The sequence below is a fragment of the Ranitomeya imitator genome, chromosome 6, assembly GCF_032444005.1.
Source record: "Ranitomeya imitator isolate aRanImi1 chromosome 6, aRanImi1.pri, whole genome shotgun sequence".
NCBI lineage: Eukaryota > Metazoa > Chordata > Amphibia > Anura > Dendrobatidae > Ranitomeya > Ranitomeya imitator.
The window spans coordinates 489,042,882-489,070,025 of record NC_091287.1 but is presented as its reverse complement, the minus strand read 5'-3'; the positions used below and the strand labels follow the sequence as shown (position 1 = coordinate 489,070,025).

The window sequence follows — 27,144 nt, the reverse complement described above, 5'->3', positions numbered from 1 at the left end:
GGGAACAGCCCCGGGCGGCAAAAGCTCTAGCTACGCCTCTGTGGTTAGGCGACTCCCTTCTTCTTTTGCCTCCTTCTTGCTTCATGTGGATGACTGGTCCCTGCATCATCCTCACAGGCTCCCCAGCATCACACTCCTGCGCAGGCGTACTTATCTGGGACAGAAGATGGGAGGTGTCTGACCAGGACCTGAGACACCCATCGGACCGCCTCGCAGGTGAGTATAATAAGTTATTTTTATTCTCTTGCAGGTCGGATTGTGGGTTTATATACAGCATTATAGAATGCTGACCAAAGGTTTCTGGCAGGTCCCATTAACAGAATCGGCAAAAGAGAAGACAGCCTTTATAACACCAGAGGGTCTCTTTCACTATGTCATCTTACCTTTTGGTTTACATGGTGCTCCGGCCACGTTCCAGAGGCTGATGGACATAATGTCAGAGCCTCATCGGAAATATGCGTTGGCTTATTTGGATGACAGCCATCTTTGGTACCAACTGAGATACCCATCTCTCCCAGGTACAAGCACTGGAGTCTCTCAGAGTTAACAGCGAACCCAAAGAAATGCGTGATAGGACTCATGGAAGCCCGGTACTTCAGTTACGTGATCGGCCACGGGGTTATCAAACCCCAAGTAAACAAGATTGATGCCATCCAAAACTGGCCCAAGCCGCTAAGTACCAAACAGGTGAGAGCGTGAAGTATAATTGGGTACTAACGCGGATTCAAACCCAATTTTGCTTGAAGGTTGGCACCCCTAACTGACCTGTTAAAAGGTAAAAAGTTGGTAACGGTACGGTGGAATCATCAAGTGGAGGAAGCATTCCAATCCATGAAGTTGACGTTGTGTGGACAGCCAGTCCTCATCAGCCCCAACTTCAAGGAAACCTGTATCATGCAGACAGATGCCTCAGAGGTATGTCTAGGAGTGGTGCTGTCGCAAGAGGTGAACGGGAATGAGCATGTAGTCACCTACTTGAGCAGAAAACTGACCCCGGCCGAGAAGAATTATAGCATAGTGGAGAAGCAGTGTTTGGCTATTAAGTGGGCCTTGGAGTCCCTACGCTACGATTTGCTCGGGTGGCAGTTTCGTTTGATAACAGACCATTCAACCCTCGTCTGGATGATCGATGCAAAAGAGAGGAATGCTCGAGTCACCAGATGGTTCCTGTCCCTGCAAAACTTTAGTTTCTCAGTGGAACATTGGGCGGGGAAGTCACAGGGAAATTTATGGTTACAAATGTGGCACCCCTCAGCGTAATACAGTGGTATGGTTGTCCTCGGCAACCGGATGCATTTATGGACTGTTTTGTTTCCCGGCTGCAATCCGGAGGATACCATTTCTTTTGCTTTTAAGTTTTTGGGACATTAAACCTACGTTCACTTTGTATGTATGTGTGTGTGTATATGTATGTGTATATATATATATATATATATATATATATATATATATATATATATATATATATATATATATATATATATATATATATATATATATATATATATATATATATATATATATATACACACGGTGGGTACCGAAAATATTCAGACCCCTTTAAATTTTTTGTTTCATTGCAGCCAGTTGGTAAATTCAAAAAAGTTCAATTTTTTTCACGTTAGAAATTTTTTTTTTTTAAATACAAAAAACGAAATCTCACATGGTCATAAGTATTCAAACCCTTTGCTCAGTACTGAGTAGATGCGCCCTTTTGAGCTATTACAGACATGAGTCTTCTTGGGATTGATGCAACAAGTTTTCCACACCTGAACTTGAGAGATAAAATGGTAAGAGCTTTTCGTATGAGTTTAAACATATGGTTTGCATGTTACATGACCCTGAGCCACAGAGTATTTGTCTTTTGCAAAGTCAGTTGTGAGGTTTCGTTTCAGGAAATGCTGCTTCTTTATTGGGGCATCACAACAGTGCAGATTCCAATGGAAAAGTCCAGAATACCTTGGATTACAGTTCAGTCATATTCTTGTCACCAGGTGCATTATTCCCACCGCTCTCCTGAGTTTTATTTTCTTAAATCCACCTTAATGTTACAGATATTTGGACACTTAGTGCTAATTTTCATGGTCTTTAACCAAAGGGGTGTTCATGGCAATCTGAGGGACCTTGTTGTGAATTCTGTTGTCGGGCTCCCTCCTGTGGTCATGAATGGTACTTCGGCTGGTTCTGTCCATGGACTTCCTCTGGTGGGTGTTTCTGAGTTTCACAGGTGACTAGATTAATTCGTTAGCTGCTGCTCTATTTAACTCTACTTAGATCTTTGCTCTATGCCATCTGTCAATGTTCCAGTATTGGTCTTGTTCACTCCTGGATCGTTCTTGTGACCTGTCTTCCCATCAGAAGCTAAGTTCCAGCTTGTATTTCTTTGGTTTGCTATTTTTCTGTCCAGCTTGCTATTTAATTTGTTGTCTTGCTTGCTGGAAGCTCTGGGACGCAGAGGGAGCGCCTCCGCACCGTGAGTCGGTGCGGAGGGTCTTTTTGCGCCCTCTGCGTGGTCTTTTTGTAGGTTTTTGTGCTGACCGCAAAGTAACCTTTCCTATCCTCGGTCTGTTCAGTAAGTCGGGCCTCACTTTGCTAAATCTATTTCATCTCTGTGTTTGTATTTTCATCTTTACTCACAGTCATTCTATGTGGGGGGCTGCCTTTTCCTTTGGGGAATTTCTCTGAGGCAAGGTAGGCTTTATTTTTCTATCTTCAGGGCTAGCTAGTTTCTTAGGCTGTGCCGAGTTGCATAGGGGGCGTTAGGCGCAATCCACGGCTATTTCTAGTGTGTTTGATAGGTTTAGGGATTGCGGTCAGCAGAGTTCCCACGTCCCAGAGCTCGTCCTTATTATCAGTAACTATCAGGTCATTCCGTGTGCTCTTAACCACCAGGTGCATTATTGTCCTGACCACCAGGTCATAACAGGACCTGTGTTTAGGCTACTCTGTAAGCAGATAGCAAACATTGCAAATGGTGAATACTAATGTGCAGATGCCATGGCAGGAAACCCAAATGGACTACTTGCGATGTAGTTAGTATCGAATGGTCCTGCTGATATTAAGGATAATGTTTCTTACTGCTAAAATATAGAATTGTACATTATATAAAGTGAAGCGTGGCCAAATAACATTAAGAGGTTTTCCAAATAACATATAAGGCCAGGATCACATTGCGTTAACAGCAGCCCGTTCCACACATGCGTTAACGGGCTGCTGTTGTCGCAAGTGCCGATCTAGCAGATGCTCTTATCTGCACTAGCTTTGACGGACCCGGAAACGCTGCAGCCCGCGTCCCAGGGTCTGTCACTCAATGATGGCACATCGCTAGCGCACGCCCATTGTGGGCGTGCGCTAGCGACGCTTCCGACATTGGACTAACTGGCGGCGCTAACGGACTACGTTATGCCGTGGTGTAACGTAGTCGAACGGATGCCAAAACATAATGTGAACCTGGCCTAAGAGGTTTTCCACTGATTGACAGGGTTGCCCAGACCATGGCTGATCAGACATTGATGACCTATCCTTAAGGCATCAATGCTAAGTAGTGGACAGCCTTTTTAAGTGTGTTTTAGAGTTGCCATGGTACATGAAGTGCCACAATAAGTGTGAACCCAATGGCCAACTTGCCCCTAAGGGCGCCTAATCATGCTTATGCCTTATGTCTGGTAGATGGGTAGCAAACACACTGTAGACAGCAAGCAGTGAACCAGGCTGTCACTTTATACCAAATGACTGAGATGAAGCCCAGCAGAAGTCACTCAACCCCTTCATTAGAGCCTTGCACTTTGGGGAGCTGCATCCTTTGTCATTATTGAATATATAATGCACGACCATTGCCGCGACCAATCAGTGACGGCCTGACTCTGGCAGCGAAATGGCCGCTGCTTTACTGCCCTGCAGTCAGCGCTGAGCGGTCACACATGGTTAATGCCAGAGTTAACGGACCATGGTGTAATGCACTCCGTTAACGCTGCTATTAACCCTGTGTGACCACATTTTTACTATTGATGCTGCGTATGCAGCATCAATCCGTAAAACGATCTAATATTAAAAATAATAATTAATGGAAAAAAAATTATTCTCACCCTCCTACGTGGTGCGCTGTACTCGGCGGTGCAAGCGGCAGGTTCCGGTGCCAAGGATGCTATGCGAGAAGGACCTGCCATGACGTCACGGTCATGTGACCGCGAAGTCATCACAGGTCCTGCGCTCATACCAACCCTGGGACCAGAAGCTGCTGCGTGCACCGCACACAGGCGCCAGGACTTCAAGGGGCCCTCGGAAGGTGAGTATCTGTTTATTTTTTATTTTAAGTCATTTTTAACCACGCATATAGTGCCCACATTGCTATATACTACGTGGGCTGTGTTACATACTGCGTGGGCTCTGTTATATACTACATCTCTATGCTATATACTGTGTCGCTGGGCAATATACAACGTGACTGTGGAATATACAACGTGACTGTCCAATATACTACGTGCTCTGTGCTATATACTACGTAGCTGTGCAATATACTATGTGGCTGTGTCCGTTCTGTTATATACTACGTCGACTGTGCAATATACTACATGGCTCTGTTATATACTATGTGGCAGTGCAATATACTACGATATACGACGTGGCTATGTTATATACTACGTGGCTGACCAATATACTAAGTGCTTGGGAAATACACTACGTAGCTGTGCAATACACTACGTGGCTATGTTATATACTACTGTTATATACTACGTAGCTCTGCTATATACTGCGTACGCTGTGTTACATACTACGTAGCTCTGTTATATACTACGTTGGTTGTGTTATATGCTACGTCACTGTGCAATATAGTATCTAGCTTGTGCTATATACTACCTACATATTCCAGAATACCCGATACGTTCGGATCGGGCATATATATATATATATATATATATATATATATATATATATATATATATTCATTTATATTGCATGTGTATACATATATATATATATATATTCATTTATATTGCATGTGTATACATATATATATATATATATATTCATTTATATTGCATATATATATACAGTGGGGCAAAAAAGTATTTAGTCAGTCAGCAATAGTGCAAGTTCCACCACTTAAAAAGATGAGAGGCGTCTGTAATTTACATCATAGGTAGACCTCAACTATGGGAGACAAACTGAGAAAAAAAAATCCAGAAAATCACATTGTCTGTTTTTTTAACATTTTATTTGCATATTATGGTGGAAAATAAGTATTTGGTCAGAAACAAAATTTAATCTCAGTACTTTGTAATATATCCTTTGTTGGCAATGACAGAGGTCAAACGTTTTCTGTAAGTCTTCACAAGGTTGCCACACACTGTTGTTGGTATGTTGGCCCATTCCTCCATGCAGATCTCCTCTAGAGCAGTGATGTTTTTGGCTTTTCGCTTGGCAACACGGACTTTCAACTCCCTCCAAAGGTTTTCTATAGGGTTGAGATCTGGAGACTGGCTAGGCCACTCCAGGACCTTGAAATGCTTCTTATGAAGCCACTCCTTTGTTGCCCTGGCGGTGTGCTTTGGATCATTGTCATGTTGAAAGACCCAGCCACGTTTCATCTTCAATGCCCTTGCTGATGGAAGGAGGTTTGCACTCAAAATCTCACAATACATGGCCCCATTCATTCTTTCATGTACCCGGATCAGTCGTCCTGGCCCCTTTGCAGAGAAACAGCCCCAAAGCATGATGTTTCCACCACCATGCTTTACAGTAGGTATGGTGTTTGATGGATGCAACTCAGTATTCTTTTTCCTCCAAACACGACAAGTTGTGTTTCTACCAAACAGTTCCAGTTTGGTTTCATCAGACCATAGAACATTCTCCCAAAACTCCTCTGAATCATACAAATGCTCTCTAGCAAACTTCAGACGGGCCCGGACATGTACTGGCTTAAGCAGTGGGACACGTCTGGTACTGCAGGATCTGAGTCCATGGTGGCATAGTGTGTTACTTATGGTAGGCCTTGTTACATTGGTCCCAGCTCTCTGCAGTTCATTCACTTGGTCCCCCCGCGTGGTTCTGGGATTTTTGCTCACCGTTCTTGTAATCATTCTGACCCCACGGGGTGGGATTTTGCGTGGAGCCCCAGATCGAGGGAGATTATCAGTGGTCTTGTATGTCTTCCATTTTCTAATTATTGCTCCCACTGTTGATTTCTTCACTCCAAGCTGGTTGGCTATTGCAGATTCAGTCTTCCCAGCCTGGTGCAGGGCTACAATTTTGTTTCTGGTGTCCTTTGACAGCTCTTTGGTCTTCACCATAGTGGAGTTTGGAGTCAGAATGTTTGAGGGTGTGCACAGGTGTCTTTTTATACTTGATAACAAGTTTAAACAGGTGCCATTACTACAGGTAATGAGTGGAGGAAAGAGGAGACTCTTAAAGAAGAAGTTACAGGTCTGTGAGAGCCAGAAATCTTGATTGTTTGTTTCTGACCAAATACTTATTTTCCACCATAATATGCAAATAAAATGTTAAAAAAAACAGACAATGTGATTTTCTGGATTTTTTTCTCTCAGTTTGTCTCCCATAGTTGAGGTCTACCTATGATGTAAATTACAGACGCCTCTCATCTTTTTAAGTGGTGGAACTTGCACTATTGCTGACTGACTAAATACTTTTATGCCCCACTGTATATATATATATATATATATATATATATATATATATATATATATATATATATATATATATATATATATATATATATATATATATATATATATATATATATATAGTGTGTGTGTGTGTATATATATATATATATATATATATATACTGGCCCGATTCTAACATACAGTTGTGGCCAAAAGTATTGACACCCCTGCAATTCTGTCAGATAATACTCAGTTTCTTCCTGAAAATGATTGCGAACGCAAATTCTTTGGTATTATTATCTTCATTTAATTATCTGTACGGATGATTTGCTATTTAGACATTTGGTTTGGGTAAGCTTTAGTCTTTCTCATAAGCTGATTATGTATGCATGTGTTTTCTTTCCTCGGCTCCATGCGCCTTTGGTACGTTTTGGATCTGTGCGGTGTTAGTGTACACCATGTGCCATCCTACTTCACCTGTTTTGTATTGTCTCATAATACTGTTTTAATGTTAATAAAGTTTTTTTTATATTAATTTCTATACGGACTTTGAGGTCATTTCTTTTGGGTCCTTGTGACCCATGCTTTGTTCTGGGTTTATTAGCGACTAGTCCCTTTACCTAGTCCTTTTTTATGTTCAGCATGTGAGATATGTATATTGGTAGTTCTAGTACATTGGCATATACATCTGGTTATATCATGCTGTGTTTCGTTGTGCTTTTGGTTAACTAGTGTGAAATATTCACAATCAGTGATGGTTTGGGGAGTCATGTCATCTGCTGATGTAGGTCCACTGTGTTTTATCAAGACCAAAGTCAGTGCAGCCGTCTACCAGGAAATTGTAGAGCACTTCATGCTTCCCTCTGCTGACAAGCTTATTGGAGATGGAAATGTAATTCTCCAGCAGGACTTGGCACCTGTCCATACTGCCAAAAGTACCAATACCTGGTTTAAAGACAACAGTGTATGGTGTATTGTCAAGAGGAAGAGGAGAGATATGAGACCCAACAATTTAGACGAGCTGAAGGCTGCTATCAAAGCAACCTGGGCTTCCATAACACCTCAGCAGTGCCACAGGCTGATCGCCTCCATGCCACGCTGCATTGATGCAGTAACTGATGCAAAAGGAGCCCCGACCAAGTATTGAGTACATTTACTGAACATATATTTCAGTAGGCCAACATTTTGGATTTTAAAATAATTTTTTCAAGCTGGTGTTATAAAGTATTCTAATTTACTGAGATAATGACTTTTGGGTTTTCATTGGCTGTAAGCCATAATCATCAACATTAACAGAAATAAACACTTGAAATAGATCACTCGGTTTGTAATGACTCTATAGAATGAGTTTCATTTTTTGTATTGAAGAACTGAAAGAAATTAACTTTTTGATGATATTCTATTTTGTGAGATGCACCTGTATATAATATACATACTGTACATACGTGTGTGTGCATGCATAATTTATTTATTTTTTTCACAATATCCGTAATTTTGACCAGGGGTCCCCAAACTTTTACATGCCACTGTATATACATACATAGTTGTGGTATTAATCTATATTTGTATATTTCGTCAAGTGATTGAATCGTTAGTCACGATAAAAAGTTATTTACAGTACAATTCTTCAGGTAACAGGGAATGTGCTGCCTATATCATGCTCTTTGGGACAATACAATCTTATTAATGATGAGTTGACAAATGATTTGTAAGACCCTGGTCCACCGGTCATGTTGACAGTCCATGGCCACTCGAACAGAGCCCTGCGAGCTTCCTCGTACCTGCCAGCATTACTTGGTGCCTCTTCTGATTAGTAGACCTGACGCAATGTGATGCATGTGTTATGCCGCAATGCGATAGTGTTGCTAAGCCTATTAATCAGAACAGGTGCAGGGGAGGATACAGGTAGGAGGAGGTTTGTAGGGTTCTGATCTGGTGGTCATGGGTGCTGGACCAGGGTGCTATGAATCTATTTGCTCAACTTCACTTGTACATAGTCTAGTGGCACTTGTTAACGGGCCAGGAAGTGTCTCTTAAATTACATCAGTGTTCTGTAAGTGCAGAACAAAAAGGCACGGCTCCTTTGTTTAAATTTAGGCACCGATGTCTTGCTTTACAAGAACTAGAAATTCCTGTAATTTAATATGTACTGCCAGGAGGCACAAGGTTTGTTTCCTACAAAATAAGCTTTGCATACAGATACATTTCAAAATGTTATTGTGGATAATTAATTCTGTTGTATCACAGCTGAAGGTTAACTATCTTGTATATTTATAAAAAATTGTAAAAATTGCCAACAGTTTTGTATTTTAATTTTTGGTGTGTTGTGTAGAAAGCAACTTGTGCCAGGAGTTTAAAAGTAGTTGCAGGATACGTCACCGTTTTTACTCAGTCACGTAGCATCGCAGAGATTGGTCTGGAGATCATGTAGGCAACACCATGAAGAAGCCTTCAAGAGGGAACACCACACTGGCCCTACTCCCAGGAATATGGTGTGGGGTGGCGTAATGTACGGTAGCCTATCCCCTCTAGTTTTCATTCCAGGAACACTAACAACTCGGCGTTACATTGCTTTGGTCGTGAAACCAGTGGTATGGCCACTTCTCCAAAGGAACCGTGTTACAACACTGCAACATCAGGCCCCATGTTGTTTGTGCCACTGTGAGAACTCCGAGTTGCCTATGCATACTACCATGTGTGCAGCATTTCTGGACTTGTCGTCTTCCATCTAGCACATCTGGGATTTCATTGGTTGCAAATTGCAAAGGAAGCTGCCAGCAGCAGATCTTGATGATTTAATTCCAAAGGGCAAATATTCAGTGTGGCAGAACATTTCTCAGGCAACTATTAATAACTTCATTGATATCCACCAAGGCATGTAAGTGCAGAGATTTCTGCACAGGGCTCACATACTCGACACTGAATAAGTTTACTGTAAATGTTTTAAAAACCTTTTTTCTGTTCTGTCATCATTGGCGTGTCATTAACATGTCTATCCATCGTGTGATTTCCGTAATTCTACGACTTTTCTTTCCGTGATGATACAATCTCAATGTTGAGTAGTGATGAGGCTGTTGAGTTCCAGTCAAGAAACACGTGGCTAGTTTGTACATCATGGTTTGTATACCGTCCATGTCTCACGTACATCTGAATGGAGCTTTACGGGTCACAAAATAAGGACATTCTAAAGGGAAATCAAAAGAACAGCAGGGCGTAATAACACGTATGTAACAACAGTGTGCTGACACAGGAGAGATTTGTGTTTTATCCACTTAAAAAATTGTTTATTATAAAATGAAAATTTATTTTGTGAAGTAATTACATTGATATTTAACTTTCAGGTTTTTTTTTTGCTTTTTGACTAAGCTACCTTAGACACATGACTAACATGAGTAATGCCAGTGTAATAATGTAACTTGATTCTCCTTAGTACAACATATGCCCTGTGCAGGCACCACCCTGCTGTTTGCATTGCTATATAAACACATCTGAGAAGCTTGTAATGGAGGTAAATCAGGAAGCTGCATAGGCGAGATCCTCTGCTGGGAGAATATGCACTGTGTGCTCAGGTGTGTGTGTACATGTCAGACATGTTGTCATCGCTGGATGTAAAATATCTTTTTAAAGAACAAAGCAAAAAAAGAATTGCATCAAATGTAAAGAATAATTTATTAAAGATGTTGTTCACTACTTTAGCATTTGATGTCCTATCCTTAGCATAGGTCATCAATGTCTGATCGTTGGGGCTGCAACCACCGGCACCTCCATCGATCAGCTGGTCTCGGTGTTGGCGGCGACCGGAACTGCTCAGTTGCGGCTCCGTCAACTGTATAGTGGTTACAGCCGGCTGCATGGTTCATCCCCATCGTCCATTATGTTCATGAGAAGAAAATAACTGTCTAAATACATTTTAGTACATAATTAGGATATTATATTTATTATATATTAATAATACCCGGTGAGCCTCATCTGTCTAAACATATGTGGAAACATTTCCTATAGCAACCAATCAAATGACAGGATTGGATGGGGCGCGGCACGGAATTACATCCTCTGTTTGCCTTCCCACTGTTGTGCCACCTATAGTAGCCATTGGGGGCGCTCATTGCATACGTGCAATGGCCATTTGGTGACAACCCGCTAGTCACACTTCGGACCTCCTCCTCTAATCTTCAGGAATGAGTTATGGCGTAGATTCCACAAAGTGTTGAAATAGTTCTACAGTAATTGGTTGATGTGGGCTGGATATCTTCTAGCAATTGCCACAAAATAGATGGTGGTCTTGCAGAACAGCCCATTCGATCTTGTCGCAGAGATGTTTCATAAGATTAAAGGGATTGTCTGGGACTTAAGGCCCCGTCACACATAGCGACGCTTAAGCGATCCCGACAACGATACGACCTGTCCGGGATCGTTGCTGCGTCGCTATGTGGTCGCTGGTGAGATGTCACACAGTGAGATCTCCCCAACGACGCAGCAGCGATGTAGCGACCTGTACAACGATGCTATTTCATGACGATTCAATGGGACGTCCTGTCAACGAGGTCATTGGTAAGGTGTCAAACACAGCGATGTGTGCTACCCAGCGGGACCTCAACGATCAAAAAACGGTCCAGGCCATTCCGACACGACCAGCGATCTCACAGCAGGGGCCTGGTCGCTGCTACGTGTCACACATAGCGAGATCGCTACTGAGGTCGCTGTTGCGTCACAAAACTTGTGACTCAGCAGCGATCTCGCTATGTGTGACGGGGGCTTTAACAGTTGATTTCCTATCCATAGTATAGATCATCAATATGAGATGACACCTGGCACCCCACTCATCACTGATCTCACTTGACTGGGAGCTAAAGCGCTGCAATATCTGGCAATGGCCACTGAATGATTCACAAGGCTACTGTCCTGTCCGCTCACCTCTTATATCCGACCGCTGCCTGAACAGACCAGCTGATCTATAGGGATCTCAGGTCTTGGATAAACAATGAACAGGCTCGGACTGGCCCATAGGGGAAACCCCCGGTGGGCCCTTGTGTAGACCTAGGCCCTCAATCACACTGTATGAGCAATACTTTGCATAAATAACTTGATTTACTCTACAGAAAAAGCAGCATCTCATCACTCATTAACCAAACTACCAAGTTTACTATTATATAGAAGCATAGGTAAGTTTGTGAATGAGGAAAGCGTAATATTTGCATGCAGGTGAAAAGTTGCCCCACCCCCAAAAGTCAACGCTACTAAAGGGCCCTTGGCACCCCAGTCCGACACTGCCAACGAACTCTTATTAATGTCCAAGCCTACACATAGGCCATCAGTTGTTAAGTTGCCTACAGCCCTATTAAGAACTTATGATGCTGCTATAACTACTTTTCTCATTTTAAGATTTGGGGTTTCTTTTATCCTTTCTGCTTTAGTATGGCCATAGTCTGTGTAGATGCTACGCTTAGATGTGTTTCATAATAAACATCTGCCTAATTTATAATCCCCTTTTTAATGATTTGTATTTTTTGCGCTATATACCGTAATTCTTCACTTTGACTCCTTGTATTACCATATTCCTAATTTCTAACCTCTGTTACAATATACTTCATGTACGTTTAAGCATTATAGTTTTGCCCCTTTAAAATATAGCACCCAATTTACTTACTTTTAGGGCAGGTTTCCATGAGAGTATAAAAATATCATCCAGCGCTTCATCCAGAAAACTTGGGCAATTTTTTTTCTCACTTGTCATCCATATACAATCACCTTTTTGTTCTCGGCAGTTATGAATCATTTACGAGACCATTTATGGTTTCTTTTGTTACAGCATTTTTACAGATACATTGGAATTCTGTATCTCCACACACATACATACATATATATTGCAAAGTCTCCTTTATTATGTATATTTCCATCCCTTATCATACAGTGCCCTCTCTTGTTATTTACAGCACCATTCCTTAGGCTCCTTTCACACTTGCGTCGGTACGGGGCTGTCGCCATGCGTCGGCCCGATGTACCGACGGACAGTGTGTTAAATGAAGCACAACGTGGGCAGCGGATGCAGTTTTACAACGCATCCGCTGCCCATTGCGATGAGCTGGGAGGAGGGGGCGGACTTTCGGCCGGGCATGCGTGGTCGAAAATGGCGGTCACGACGCACAAAAAAAGTTACATTGAATGTTTTTTGTGCGTCGCGTCTGCCAAAAACACGACGCATCCGTCGCACGACGGATGCGACTTGTGCCCATACGTCGCAATGCATCGCTAATGCAAGTCAATGGAGAAAAACGTATCCTTTGCAGGATGTGTTTTTTCTCCAAAACGACGCATTGCGACGTACGCCTAACAACGCAAGTGTGAAAGTAGCCTTACATATTGGATTTTATAGGGTCCTATTTTTTATTACATACCGTCATGTCTTTTTAGCTGTATAATACAATGATGGAGCATGGGAAAGCTTCTTTTCTAAAGGAGGAGCTGATGGACTGGTAGTCTGGTCACTGGATCCTCCATCAGTAGTCATTTTATATCTAACAAGAGAAGGGACTATGTAATAAAAGAGGGCTGTGAATAACAAAAATAACAAGAATACACTATGTAAGAGACAGCACTGTACATAACAGTAGAGGAAGCTATATAATAAGGGAGGGCATCATATATAACTAGAGAGGATGGTAAGTAATAAGGGACGGTGTTATACATGAGAAAAGAGGAAACTATGTAACTAAGGATGGTGTTATACATAATAAGCGAGTACACTATACTCTAAGGGACTGTCCTATACATAAGTGAGTACACTACTGTATATACTAAGGGACTGTGCTATACATAATAAGTGTGGTCAATTTAAGGAGCGCTATGGCTGTAGAGCACACTGCAATAGATTAGTGGTAAACAAACTTTTTATTGAACCACTACGCGTTTTGGCAGTGGACTGCTATCTTCTTCAGGTGAATTTTGGACCTGAAGAAGGTGGCAGTCTGCTGCTGAAAAGCGTAGTGTTTCAAAAAACCAGTGTGGGATTGCACTTTTTTTTGCAATTTCACCGCACTTGGAATTTTTTTTCCCGTTTTCTAGTACATGACACGCTAAAACCAATGATGTCGTTCAAAAGTACTGCTCGTCCAGCAAAAAATAAGCCCTCACATGGCCATATTGATGGAAAAATAAAAAAAGGTTATGTGTCTGGGAAGGAGGGGAGCAAACGAAATTGAAAAAACGAAAATAACCCGAGTCATGAAGGGGTTAAATTGATTAAATTTTCTCCAAAAAATGTTTACATTCCCTCTGAGGGATTATGGCTGGAGCAGCTTGAGGCCATAGAGTTCATCTCCAGGCAACAGGACCTGAAGTGACGTCACATTCTGTGAAGTGACATCACGTGACTAGATCTTGAGCCCACGTGACCAGACCAGGAAGCACAGGAGCAATCCCAGAGCAACAGAGCAGGAGTGCACAGAGACGTCCGCTACCGGAGTTGTGCAGGGGTGCACAACCCTTCCAGGTGAGAGGCTAATCTCTCTCCACCTTTCATTGAAACATCCCAATCAAACCACCTGGTGCTTCTCATGCTGCGCTCTTACATGCTTATTGTCTTACATACATAATAAATGAGTACACTTTATACTAAAGGTACCGTCACACATAACGATATCGTTAACGATATCGTTGCTTTTTGTGACGTAGCAACGATATCGTTAACAAAATCGTTATGTGTGACAGCGACCAACGATCAGGCCCTTGCTGGGAGATCGTTGGTCACTGGGGAAAGTCCAGCACTTTATTTTGTCGCTGGATCTCCCGCTGACATCGCTGAATCGGCGTGTGTGACGCCGATTCAGCGAAGTATTCACTGGTAACCAGGGTAAATATCGGGTTACTAAGTACAGGGCCGCGCTTAGTAACCCGATGTTTACCCTGGTTACCGTTGTAAATGTAAAAAAACAAACACTACATACTTACATTCCCGGTGTCTGGTCATGTCCCGCGCCGTCAGCTTCCCGCACTGACTGGTGAGCGCCGGCCAGCCGTAAAGCACAGCACAGCGGTGACGTCACCGCTGTACTTTACGGCCGGCGCTCAGTGCGGGAAGCTGAAGGCGAGGGACATGACCAGACACCGGGAATGTAAGTATGTAGTGTTTGTTTTTTTACATTTACAACGGTAACCAGGGTAAACATCGGGTTACTAAGCGCGGCCCTGCGCTTAGTAACCCGATGTTTTCCCTGGTTACCCAGGGACTTCGGGATCGTTGGTCGCTGGAGAGCTGTCTGTGTGACAGCTCTCCAGCGACCAAACAGTGACGCTGCAGCGATCGACATCGTTGTCGGTATCGCTGCAGCGTCGCTTAGTGTGACGGTACCTTAAGGGACTGTTTTAGATATAATAATCAATAATGTCTTCCTCCACCTCCCCCTGTTCCTAAACCCATTATAAAGCCCCCTTCCTCCCATCCCAATCCCCCACACCCCTCATTGTCCTCCCCCCGCATCCCATTATTGCCCTCTCCCCCACCCTCATGATTGCTCTCTTCACCACCTCCATCATTGCTTTCTCCCCACCACCCACATCATTGTCCTTTCCACTGCCACCATCATTGCCTTCTCCCCCACCACCCCATCATTACCCATTCCACCACCTCCGTAATTTCCTCCTCCCCCACCAGCCCCATCATTGTCCTTTCCATGCCATCATCAATGTCTTTACCCCATTATTACCCATTCCACGATATCCATCATTGCCTCCTCCCCACCACCCCATCATTGTCCTTTCCACTGCCATCATCGTCTTCTCCCCCACCACCCCCATCATTACCCATTCCACGACCTCCATCATTTCCTCCTCCCCCACCATTCCCATCATTGTCTTTTCCCCCACCACCCCATCATTGCTCATTACACCGCCTCCATCATTTCTTCCTCCCCATCACCCCCATTATTGCCCTTTCCACCACCCCATCATTTTCTCTCCCACCACCCCTATCATTGCCCTCTCCGTCAACCCAATTATTGCCTTCTGCCCCATCACCCCATCATTGCCCTCTCCTCCACCTACACACACAGCACCATTCACCTCTCTGCATACACATACATACACACCTCACCTCTGTGCACGGTATCCTGAAGTCGCACCATCGCCGGCAGCTTCCTGTCTCGCACAGCCATGGCGCTCAATGATGATCTCATTCAGCCACTGCTGTGTGAGACAGGAAGCGTGGGCAGGAAGCAGGACAGATCCACTCCCTGTAGCTCCGCTACACTGCCATTTTCTCTTCCAGGCAGCGGAGCTACAGCGATTGCTCCATGCCCGCCGCACATGAGAGCAATCTGGCCAGGGGCCCCCCGGAGTCTCAGCTCTGGATAAACTGGTCAGATTGCCCTCATTATTAGCCACCCTGCATGGGCCCCTCGGATCCTCCGGGCCCAGTGCAGTCGCACTGGTTGAACAGGCGGTATTTCCACCCATGAGGCTCCATATGCCATCCAATTTTTTTTTTCCCCCACAGGCAGATTCGGTTAGTGAAAAAATCATCCCTCCCTCGTCTGCACTGTCCTACTGAATAAAATTAGTCCCAGTGTGATCGTTTTTTCGGTCAGAGTGCTGTCCGTGAAAAAAAACAGATCGTGTGAACGAGCCCTTAGGTAATGTGCATGCTCTGAGCTGTGGTTCTGCCCTTTCTTAATATGGTGCGTGTGGAGTGCCCGCCAGGGCTGTGGGGTGCTTGGTACCGGGCCGGTACTTAAAGGGATATGTCACGGTGGCAGTGACCCAGTCCGTGGCACTGGGCATCCAAGTAAAAGAGAAAGGTCTTTAAAGGGGTTGTTGAATAAAGGATAAAGTTTGTTCATGACGTCACTTGTGGTATTCGGTCAGGGATGACCGACACTGCTTAAAGAGGTCCTCTGGGGAGTGATGGCACTGCAGTAAGGATGGTATGGCTTCCCACAGGTGAAGCTGGGTCCTCAGGGCTCCCGGTGTATTAGCTAAGGATGTTGTAGAAAGAAACGGAGGACACAGGGTTGCAGTCTCTTTACTTCGTTGCTGGTGTAAGGCACTCGCAGTCCAGGGTACGGATCTCAGGTACTGGTATGGTCCAGCTGGCTTGGAAGCAATTCAGGAATCCCCCTAGCCAGGTGGGGTTGGAAGACTTCCACTACACGCTGTATTGTAGTCCCTTGCTGCCTTAGGCCTCACACAAGGTCCTCACGTTCTCTCTGTCTCCCTTGTTGGTAGGACACTACCCACATGACAGGTAACTTGAGCCTTTTTACAGGGTCTCTCAGATGATGCCGGGCTCTGTGTTACTGTGCCTTTGGGTGTTAATGGTGGACAGGAGATTTGCAATCTGCTGTCCGCCGGTTTCTGCTGTGGGGCATACAGTCCCACACAGCCTTGGTCTTCCGGCCACCGGTTCCTTGCACTTCAGCGTGGAGGAAGCTCAGTTGCAGCTCCCCTCCAACTCTTCAATCCTTTGCTTCTCTTCCCCTTTCAGTCTCCTACAGACTGCTCTGTTTCTCGTTCTTCTTTCCAGGAGCTGCAGATCCACTTGTATGCACAGCCCCAGCTTTCCTTTCTCAGACTCTCTCGGTCTGCTTCCTCTCTCCTCTGTCCCTCTGACAGACTGCCTGACTCCTCCTCCAAGCCAGAATATATATTCTCTAGGGAAACTCCGCCGAAAACTGGGTTCAGAGCTCCCCTTTCTGGCCTGGAGTCAGAACATGTATGTATGTATGTATGTATGTGAATACCTGTTAACCGGATCCTTTCTCGCTTCCAAGCATGGCATTACCCTCCTCGAGAGGAAGGCAATACCACTGTAACAACCAGGAACCTGGGGTGTTACGTTTCAATGTTTTGCCTACTGAGCATGTGCACAATATACACTTACCCAGGTCACATGTCCTTTGACGTGGCTTTCTCCTATTGGTTCCTCATTCCGGTTATGCGTACCAGATTTCTTGGTGAGTCTAGGGATCATCCATACTTACATTTTTTGCCTCGTCTAACGGCGTCATCCTGTGTTACACCAGATGCCATGCCTCTGGCTTTACATTCTATGGTGAGCGTCTTACCATATTGTTTTTAATTTCACAGCACATTCTTGATTTATTATGAAATCGAGATACTTTTAAAGCAGTTTTTATGTATACGACTGATGTACACTAGTAGTTATCACATCTATTATCTAAAACCAGAAATCGTACAATATGTATACTGACTTTTTACTGTATTGTTGTGGATTGATTCTAATATGAACTTTTATGCTAAAGTATCAATTACTTAATTAATGGCCCTGCATGTATTACTGTACTTTCTCTTTCAGTAATATATATAATCAGAAAACTATTGCTTGATTTAGGGTTTTTATTATTTTTCATATTAAGAAAAAATAACATTAGTAAGCTTGCAATTTTCACATCGGCCACTGTGGCTGTTTTTGGACTTTCTGTTCCTTCAGGAAGAGCTTTCAACAGACTCCTTACCAGCAGAGTCAAACACAAAATCTCAAATACAGATACCATATTATATTAGAAGAGACAGTCCCGAGGTGATCAGCCAAGACTAAAATGGATAGTATCCAATGGAGCTCCCAAACAACATGTACCTACCAAAGAATAGAGTATTTAACCACAAGAAAATGAGGTATCATAAAAAATATGTTTTTATTTCAAAATCGATTATGACACATAATAAATATAAATCACAGAGTAATCCTTTAGAAACAGAGCAATTGACTACGGTAAAGGGTGCACCAAGAAACAACGTGTTACCCCAGGAACAAAGACATGGAAAGAACATTGTCTCACAGGACGAAAAAAGCTTCTGCCCCTTCCCGAGAAAGCTATTGCGAAACGCGCGTAGGGGCGAGTCTTCATCCCCATGGACACTGATATGGGTAAAAATTAATGGGTGGGACCATGTTTTCCTCATTATTTAGGCTGTAATAGCCAAATGATCACTGACTAGTGATAATAATTTTTATGATGATATTTTAGCTTAATAATAATGTGGCCCTCCTTATTTAGGACTGTATAGCATGGATGGAACTTAGTGTACTGTCACTTTTTATATTGTATTTTTAAGCATGGGCTTTTTTGGTCCTGTGAGACCATTTTCTTTCCAGGTCTTTGCAGCGCCCCAGGGTCCTGGTCGTTGCAGTAATATTGTTCTCCTCTAGGGGGAAGTGATGTTACGTTTGAAGGCAATAAAGGAGATCTCTTTACCAGGTATCACAAACATGCAACACACTTCACACCAGTCCACCAGGGAGAGCTACGCTCCTATTTATTAGGGCAGTCTTCACAATTAGGTAAAACTGGTGGTCTGCATAGGAAGTCAGTCAGTTCCTGTCAGGCAGACAGGAAGGAGGAACATCGAGCAGTTGCCGACAGGGTTGGTCCCTGACAGGGGTGGGATCCTGTCAGAGGCCTAGACAGAAGGACACGGAGCTGCGCCTGCCCCACGTGCGGCAGCATCCTAAGAAAGAGACACGAACAGAGAATTGTATTGTAGAGGGTGAGAAACGAAGTCATAGCAAAAGGAGAGGAAACCAGAAGGGGTTCTGCCCTACACAGGCTGCCTCCTTCTGAGGCGCAGGATCCGGTAGCCGGAACACCGAGGGAGCAACAGTCTCTATACCTTGCTCCAGAGACCGGCAGGACAGCTAATTCCACGTTACCTGCCCGACCTATACCCAGGGTGCACGGTGGTAACTTGTGGGGGCTGGGGCGTGCTAGAGTCCCCGTAAAAAGCCTCAGGCCACCAGCCATATGGCTTTGTTCCTATTCATCTGGAGGAAAGAGAGAGACATAACATCTAGAACATCTACAACAGTTGTGAAGACCTTATGAGAAGCTCAGCAATAAGGTACTACAACACCCAGGCGCTAGAGGAAGGCTACTGATTTCCACCTGGATAAGGGGACTCTGGATTTGCCTCCAAACCGGCCGGACTCTTCCTGCCCTGTGATCTGGTGCTCTGGACTGTGGATGCAGAAGCCTTCAGTAAAATGGTAAAGAGACTGCAACCTTGTGTCCTTGTCCTTCACTGCACCTCAAACCATCCACCATCTACACACTGGGAAGCCCTGGGGACATACTTCACCTGTTGGAAGATATACCATCTAGCTGCCGTAACATCACCCCAGCGGACCCCTTAAAGCAGTGTCGGTCACCCTGACCGAATACCACAGGTGGCGTCACAAACATTTCCCCTTTAAAGAACTTTCCCCCTTCACAACGGACCTCCCGAGGGCCACGGACCGGGTCAGCCACCGTGACATCCCCCTTGAGAACTGAAGGACCCGGTATCGAGTACTCCACTGCCCTTTGTTCCTGGGGTAACACTTTGTTTTTTGGTGCACCTTTAACCGTAGTCAATTGCTCTGTTTCTAAAGGATTACTCTGTGATTTATATTTATTATGTGTCATAATTGATTTTGAAACGTATTTTTTTATTATACCTCTTTTTCTTGTGGTTACATACGCCATTCTTTGGTCCTTACCAGCAGAGAAAGGACTACAATGACGGGTAACACAGCTGGTGACACGGGATCCATTAATCACAATAGCCCAATTTCACAGATGATCCACTGATTAACTATGATCTATGCACAGGTTCATTATCATTATATGCTTCACTTCATAAGATAGGGTCTGGTTCTGACCATTTTAGCTATGTACCCATGTTGTTAACTGAAACAGGTAGTTAGTTAAAAAAAAATAAAAAGATCCAGAGGCCGGTGTGAACATTGCAAGATTTATGTTTTTTACATTTAATATAGATTGTAAAATGTAAAAAAAAATATCTTGTCTATGGTCATTTTCTGATGATGGCTTCCCTTCAGCAATGATCTGCCAGAAGCTACCTTGTTGGCCATTTCCAGGTAAGGAAAATGCTCTACAAAACTAGTGACTGTGCCCAAGCTCATCATTTTCTATAATATGTAATGTACTATTTTCATTTCTGTATTTTCATAATTGCATCTCTCTTCTCCCCTAGAACCTAATTTTTGGCATAATTTTGTCAATTGCTGGAAGCTTCTTGATCAGCATATCCCTTAATCTGCAGGTAAGAGATTATGCCTACAGAATATACATAAACTGTCAATTAATAGAATGAAGCAAATGACCGGTAAAGAGAATTGATACCAAATGGAATTAATTACTTAAAAATTAAAATATATTCAGAGTGAGTGGGTGAGGAAAAATGCCTTGACCCACTCACGCTGAATATATTTTAATGTTAGCTCATAAAATTTGCATTAAATGGCCTAATACAGTAGGGCTGGGTCACTTGTGAGGCTTCTGTCCATTTCAGAGACTGACTTGACAGTTGTTTTGTTGCATGACATTATTGTATGGAAAATTAGAGCCTGTGTTTCATTATGCTTCTGTGTATATGACTTAAGCATTTCAACATATTTTGTTAGTCCCTAAATTTTGATTGTTTAGAGATATGTTTATGTGGGATGGATTTGCTTATGGAAAATGTCATCAGGAAAACCTGCAGAAAGCAGTAGGGAAATTCACACAAAATTTTGTGCAGATTTTGAATAACGAAGAAAAACCTGCAATAGTTCATTTAAAGGGGTGGTCCGACATCTAAAACATACTATATAGATATCTAACTGTGTTTACTAAGTACCCTATGTTATTTATTTGCACTATTGCTTTTATTTATTAACGTACAGCAGGATATTTTGTTTCTATCTTAGGTTTTGTGTGTTTAAAGGAGATATCTGGAGCTTAAAAAAAAACAAAAAACAAACAAATTTGTCTACGTACTAACAGGCAGGTAGTTGATAGTTACGTGCCTGTTGTGCCTGGTGCCGTTCTCCACCGGCACAGAGGTGTCACAGACTTCTGCTGATGTCACATCAACAGAGCAGCAGTTTCTCTTCCTGTTGACAGCCCTGGACTTCCGGGGTCATGCTGATTGACAGCCCGCTCTCTTCTGCTAATTGGGGGAAGCCGGCAGTCAATCAGCATGACACCTGTTGTGAATTCTGTTGTCGAACTCCCTCCTGTGGTCGTGAATGGTACTTCGGCGAGTTCTGTCTATGGGCTCCCTCTGGTGGCTGTGAGTGAAGCTGCTGCTTCTGAGGTTCCTTACACAGGTGACGTGGTTTATCCTTTGGTTGACTGCTCTATTTAACTCCTCTCAGATCGTTACTCCATGCCAGCTGTCAATGTTTTTGCATTGGTTCAGTTCGCTCCTGGATCTCTCTGGTGACCTGCCTTCTCCTGCAGAAGCTAAGTTCCTGATAGTCATTATTTGTTCACTGTCTTCTTGTCCAGCTGGTTTTCATGATTTTGTCTTGCTAGCTGGAAGCTCTGGGATGCAGAGTGGCCCCTCCGCACCGTGAGTCAGTGCGGAGGTCTTTTTTGCACACTCTGTGTGGTCTTTTGTAGGTTTTTGTGCTGATCGCAAAGTTACCTTTCCTATCCTCTGTCTATTTAGTAAGTCTGGCCTCCCTTTGCTGAAACCTGTTTCATTTCTGCGTTTGTGACTTTCATCTTTACTCACAGTCAATTTATGTGGGGGGCTTCCTTTACCTTTGGGGAATTTCTCTGAGGCAAGGTAGGCTTTATTTTCTATCTCTAGGGCTAGATAGTTCTTAGGCTGTGACGAGGCGCCTAGGTCTGGTCAGGAGCGCTCCACGGCTATTTCTAGTGTGTGTGATAGGATTAGGGCTTGCGGTCAGCAGAGCTCCCACATCCCAGAGCTCGTCCTTTATGAGGTTTAACTATCAGGTCATTCCGGGTGCTCCTAACCACCAGGTCATAACAGACACCATCTGAATCTCTGGCAGGAGTGGTCAATAACTAGCACCAGATACAACAGCAAGGTAGTTGCTTCTGTTACCAATTACATGCCATTTTTTTTTTAAGTCCTGGATATTCCCTTTAATGACCAGAGTGACCATGCTCCTCTATTTTGCATGCATACCAACTTGTATTCCAGTTCCTTTTTTTTCAGTTAAGTTTCAGGTTTCTGCAGTTAGTGCAGGTTAGGGTGTGACCTTCGGTCCTGCTCGATCCTTATTCAAATTGACATCACTTTGACACATGGTAAGGTTTTAGTACTAGCGGTTAGGACTGTCCTGATTAGGGTACACCTTGATGCTGATGTGATGGCTTTTACACTTTGATCAAAAACTGTGCTTACTATGTACCCTATGTTATTTATATGTACTATTGCTGTTCCTTATTTACTTACAGCAGGGTATATGTTAATTTTGTTTCTGGCTTAGGTTTTGCCAAACCACTTTTGAAAATTTCTTTATTACACAACGCCCTACATTTCTACCTATTCTCTAAATGTGAAGGTTTTTTTTTACTGTACTTCCTGTGACGTTTTGTCTGAGGGAAGTGTGACAGAGGAGGCTGGAGCTGCACTCGCTCCTCGAAGCATCTATCACCCCCTCCTGGAACAGGATGTGACAGGAGGCAGCGCTGCTGTTATGTACTAGTTTTTTACATTGCTTTCCCCCTATGAAGACATCCTGGATCCTGTATGATCGGGGGCAGCGTTGGCATCACTTACTTTTTTTTATTTCCACTCCCACCGGTGATGTCTTTTTTCAGATAGAAGCCAAGGCAGTGGCAGAGATAAAAGCATAGTGCCACCACTGCCCTCGCCTCTCCCACAGCACCCATCTTCCAGGATGTCTTCAGAGCGGGCGGCAATGCAACAAACTACTGAGTAAGTGCACCCCTGTCCCCCCATGATGCTGTGTTTCGGGAGTGACAATGGACGCTGTAGGGAAGTGAGTGCAGCCCCAGTCTCCTGTGACTTCACTTTTCGGGCTCCTCTCAAACAAAGCATCACCGGAAGTACAGTTAAAAAAAATATACATTTAAAGATTTGCTAAATAGGGAGAAATGTAGGAAATTGTGTAATAAAGCAAATGACAAAAGCAGTTCGGCTGTAAGGATAGATATTTAGAAAATACATTTTAGGTGACGGGTCATCCCTTTAATCAATAGCAGTACATCCCTTGTGCACATATTCTTATTGCGCATGTTCACCCCTTTCTCATCGCCAACAGAATTTTACATTGAATACACAGTTTAAAAAGCAAAAGTTAAGCCAAAAAAAAAATTCAAATTGAAAGAATGTGATGTAACAAAGAAATTTTAAAGGGACATTTATCAATTTTGTTTGGCCCAAATCTTTGCACAAATTGTGATATTTAATTGTCGTAACTGCCAGAGTCCATTTTTAAGCTGAACCTGACCTTTTGGGCAGTATGAATTAGCTATCATACATCGGAGGCTGTCTGTACGATTGCAATCATGTTCTACTATGGCGTAATGGAGAAAATGTAGTCCAGGACTTCAGGCAGAGATGAGATTAGTCCGATGACATCCACAGCCATCTTCACTACGCATCATTCTAGGTGATTGACTGTGTGTGCATCAGGAGAGACCTGTCAATCGACTGAAGCAGTGCAAAGAGAAGCTGGTCAGGGACAGCATCTGACTTATCTCATCTGTTTCCTAAGGTTCTAGACTGGATCTTGAAATGCCATAGAAAAAAATACTTGGCTGCAATCATGCAGATAGGCTCCAATTCATGCTACCTGTGGTTTGAGTAGTATGAATCAGCCATTTATTACCACACTTTTTAGTACTGTAGGGGGTTCACTCTCTCGGGTAGCCGCTTGGAACACAAAGCCACAGAGTTGTTTTATATCACACATGGAATAGTGTTCATTTCCACTGGTTGCACAGCACCAAAGAAACCCCATAAACATAAAGTCCCTAACACTGTCCAGGCACTAACTAAGCAATACAGACCCTAGCTACTCGGATATGGCTGAGCTAGTCCCAGTTTGGTCACACAAAACCGCTATCATCCATAGCAACCACTGATACTTGCAGTTTGGTGCACACAGCCTGTTCAGTCTCTTTTCAGAGAGATTCTTGCTTGTCTCTCTTCAGCTCCAACACAAATCCACTCGGCTCCACTTCCCCCAGGTGACAGAGACTCACATGAACATATGGCCTGGTTCTAGTCATAGCCATCCAGTTGCACCTAATCAGGACCTGTAGTCAGGGTCGTACTGGCCCACCAGAGAACCGGAGGATCCTCCGGTGGGCTCAGGCACTGACACCTGCTGGCATGCTGGCCAGCAGCTGCCTAGGGCCCCCACTGCTCCAGGAGCCCCCAGTCAGTGGCATGTCGCTAATAGCAGCACACTGGGCAGTTATGGGGCCATGGAGTCAGCGGAGCAGCAGCTGGAGACAGGAGCCTGTCCCCTCTGCTAAAGAGAAATGAAAATTTACGCTTCCCCATGCCCCCATGGGCGTGGAGAGGAGTGAATATCATTTCACTTTAATAGCGGGCAGTGTTAGCCGCAAGCTGAGGCTAGCACTGCCCTCATGACATGTAAAGCCAGAGGTGGGCCCCTGCAGGACGGCTTACCCTGGGCGGAACGGAGCTGCAGGGATCAGATGCGGCTTCCTTTGCGGCACTTCCTGTCTGACACGGCGCAGCTGGATGACGTCGTATTTCGGCACGCAGTTTCAGACAGAAAGCTGCCGGTGAGGAAGAGGCTGCTGGGATGTGCTGCGGGGAACTTGCAGAGAGGTGAGTGGTGCTGTGTGTCTGTCTCCCTGCATGCGTATGTATGTGGTGCGGTGCTTTGTGTGTGAGAGAGAGTGGTGCGGTGCTGTGTGTGTTGGAGATTGGCAATAATGGGGGTGGTGGGGAAGGAGGCAGTGATGGAGGTGGTGAAAAAGGCCATGATGGGGTGGTTTGGGAGAAGGCAATGATGGTTGTGGTGTAAAGGACAATGATGGTAGTGGTGGAAAGGACAGTAGTGGTTTTGGGGAGGAGGTAATGATTGAGGTGGAATGGGCAAAGATGGGGGTTGTGGGGGAGAAAGCAATGATGGAGGTGGTGATGAGGACAATGATGGGGGTGGAGAGGGAGAACAATGATGGAGGTGGAGAGGGGCTTCATTATTCTCTCAGGGGACTACATTATATTCTGGGGGCTGCATCATACTATATGAGGGGGCTACAGTATACTCTGGGGGGCTGCATTATAGTCTGTGGTGGGGCTGCATTATTTTCTCAGAGGACTACATTATATTCCGGGGGGCAACATCCTATTATATGAGGGGGGCAGAATTATGCCCTATGAGGGGGCTACAGTATACTCTAAGGGGGCTGCATTATATTCTATGGTGGGGCTGCATTAAACTATATGAGGGGGGCTGCATTACACCCTATGATGGTGCTACATTATATTCTATGGTGGGGATTGCATTATACCTTATGAGGGGGTTGCATTATATTTTGTGGGGTGCTGCATTATATACTATTAGATGGGCTGCATTATATTCTATAAGAGGGGCTACATTATTTTATGAGGGAGGCTACATTATATTCTGTGAGGGGCTACATTATATTCAATGAGGGGGCTACCCTAACCCTGCTACATAATTAAGACGTGTACTACCTTATATTATACCCTGATTAATATCAGGGTATTTTACCACACAATTGGTGGTCTTGTATTTTTTTCTATGCAGCTACACAGAAAAAAAATACATGTAGCTACATAGTGGGCCCCAAGAATGATTTTCTCTGATGAGCCCAAGGTGCTCCAGTCCGACGCTGCCTGTAGTGCTAGGAAGCCTACCTGGCTTTGCTACAACAGTACCTATTCCAAAACTTTAAAAATGATGAGAAAAGGGGGGTGGTTAACCTTTTGGCATGAAATACAACATATTTCTGATTGCATTTCCACTTAAAAGTTTTAAAAAGTAGCTTGCATATTCTAGACATCTCCAAAGTCTTAAAAAGATGTGGAACAAATGCATTTATGTTGTAACTATTTTTAAAATGCTTAAAAATTTGCATAAAATTTTTCATTATGTGACACGTGACACATTGGTCTTCTGCTCTTTTTTTAGCATTAGAAAGTCTTATCAATCACTGTACATAATAAGGCACAATTTGCGCAAAATATTTTGTCTTCAAATTCAACATTTTTAACACATCAGTCACATACTCTAATATTGTAAAGTGTACTACCATGCTTGAAAAGTTGCTCTTGCGTAATTTATGCTATATTTATTATTAAGAGGTCACATTTGTTAAATATGAAGTGGTGGAATTGAAGTGAATGAACTAAAGATTTACTGCAAATTACGTCATTTTTTTTTTTGGGCCATAAATTTTATTGTAATGTTTTCAAGTCTTGAAATTACTTTTTTTTCACTAATAAATCAACAATTGTCTTCAATCTGGAAAATGGTTATGTAGAAAATGTAGGTCTCCATTGTCTGTAGTTTCTGGATTTACAATCTTTTCTACTACTTTTTAGGCATTATATTTGGTTGTAATTAACCCTTTCCACAAGCAGAATTTGACTGTTAGGGCACAGCATATTTCATGCAATTTTTTTCATCTAGCATTTTATAGTACAACAGGAGATTTCTAAAATCTCATTCAGACTGTTCTTTTTTTTCCTTTACTTTTTTTTGTGCTTTTGTTTTATTTATTTTTTTAAACCATCG

At 43.5% G+C, this 27,144-nt stretch overlaps 1 protein-coding gene across 2 annotated transcripts in view; it reads left to right on the top strand.

Annotated features, from left to right (window-relative positions):
• The window catches only part of NIPAL2 (NIPA like domain containing 2), a 195,916-nt gene that overhangs the window by 47,167 nt on the left and 121,605 nt on the right, over positions 1-27,144 (top strand). For both annotated transcript variants that reach the window (XM_069731639.1, XM_069731637.1), the window contains exon 2: positions 20,610-20,678. In XM_069731639.1, the coding sequence (XP_069587740.1) occupies positions 20,610-20,678 (69 nt within the window). The remainder of the gene's footprint in view (positions 1-20,609; positions 20,679-27,144) is intronic.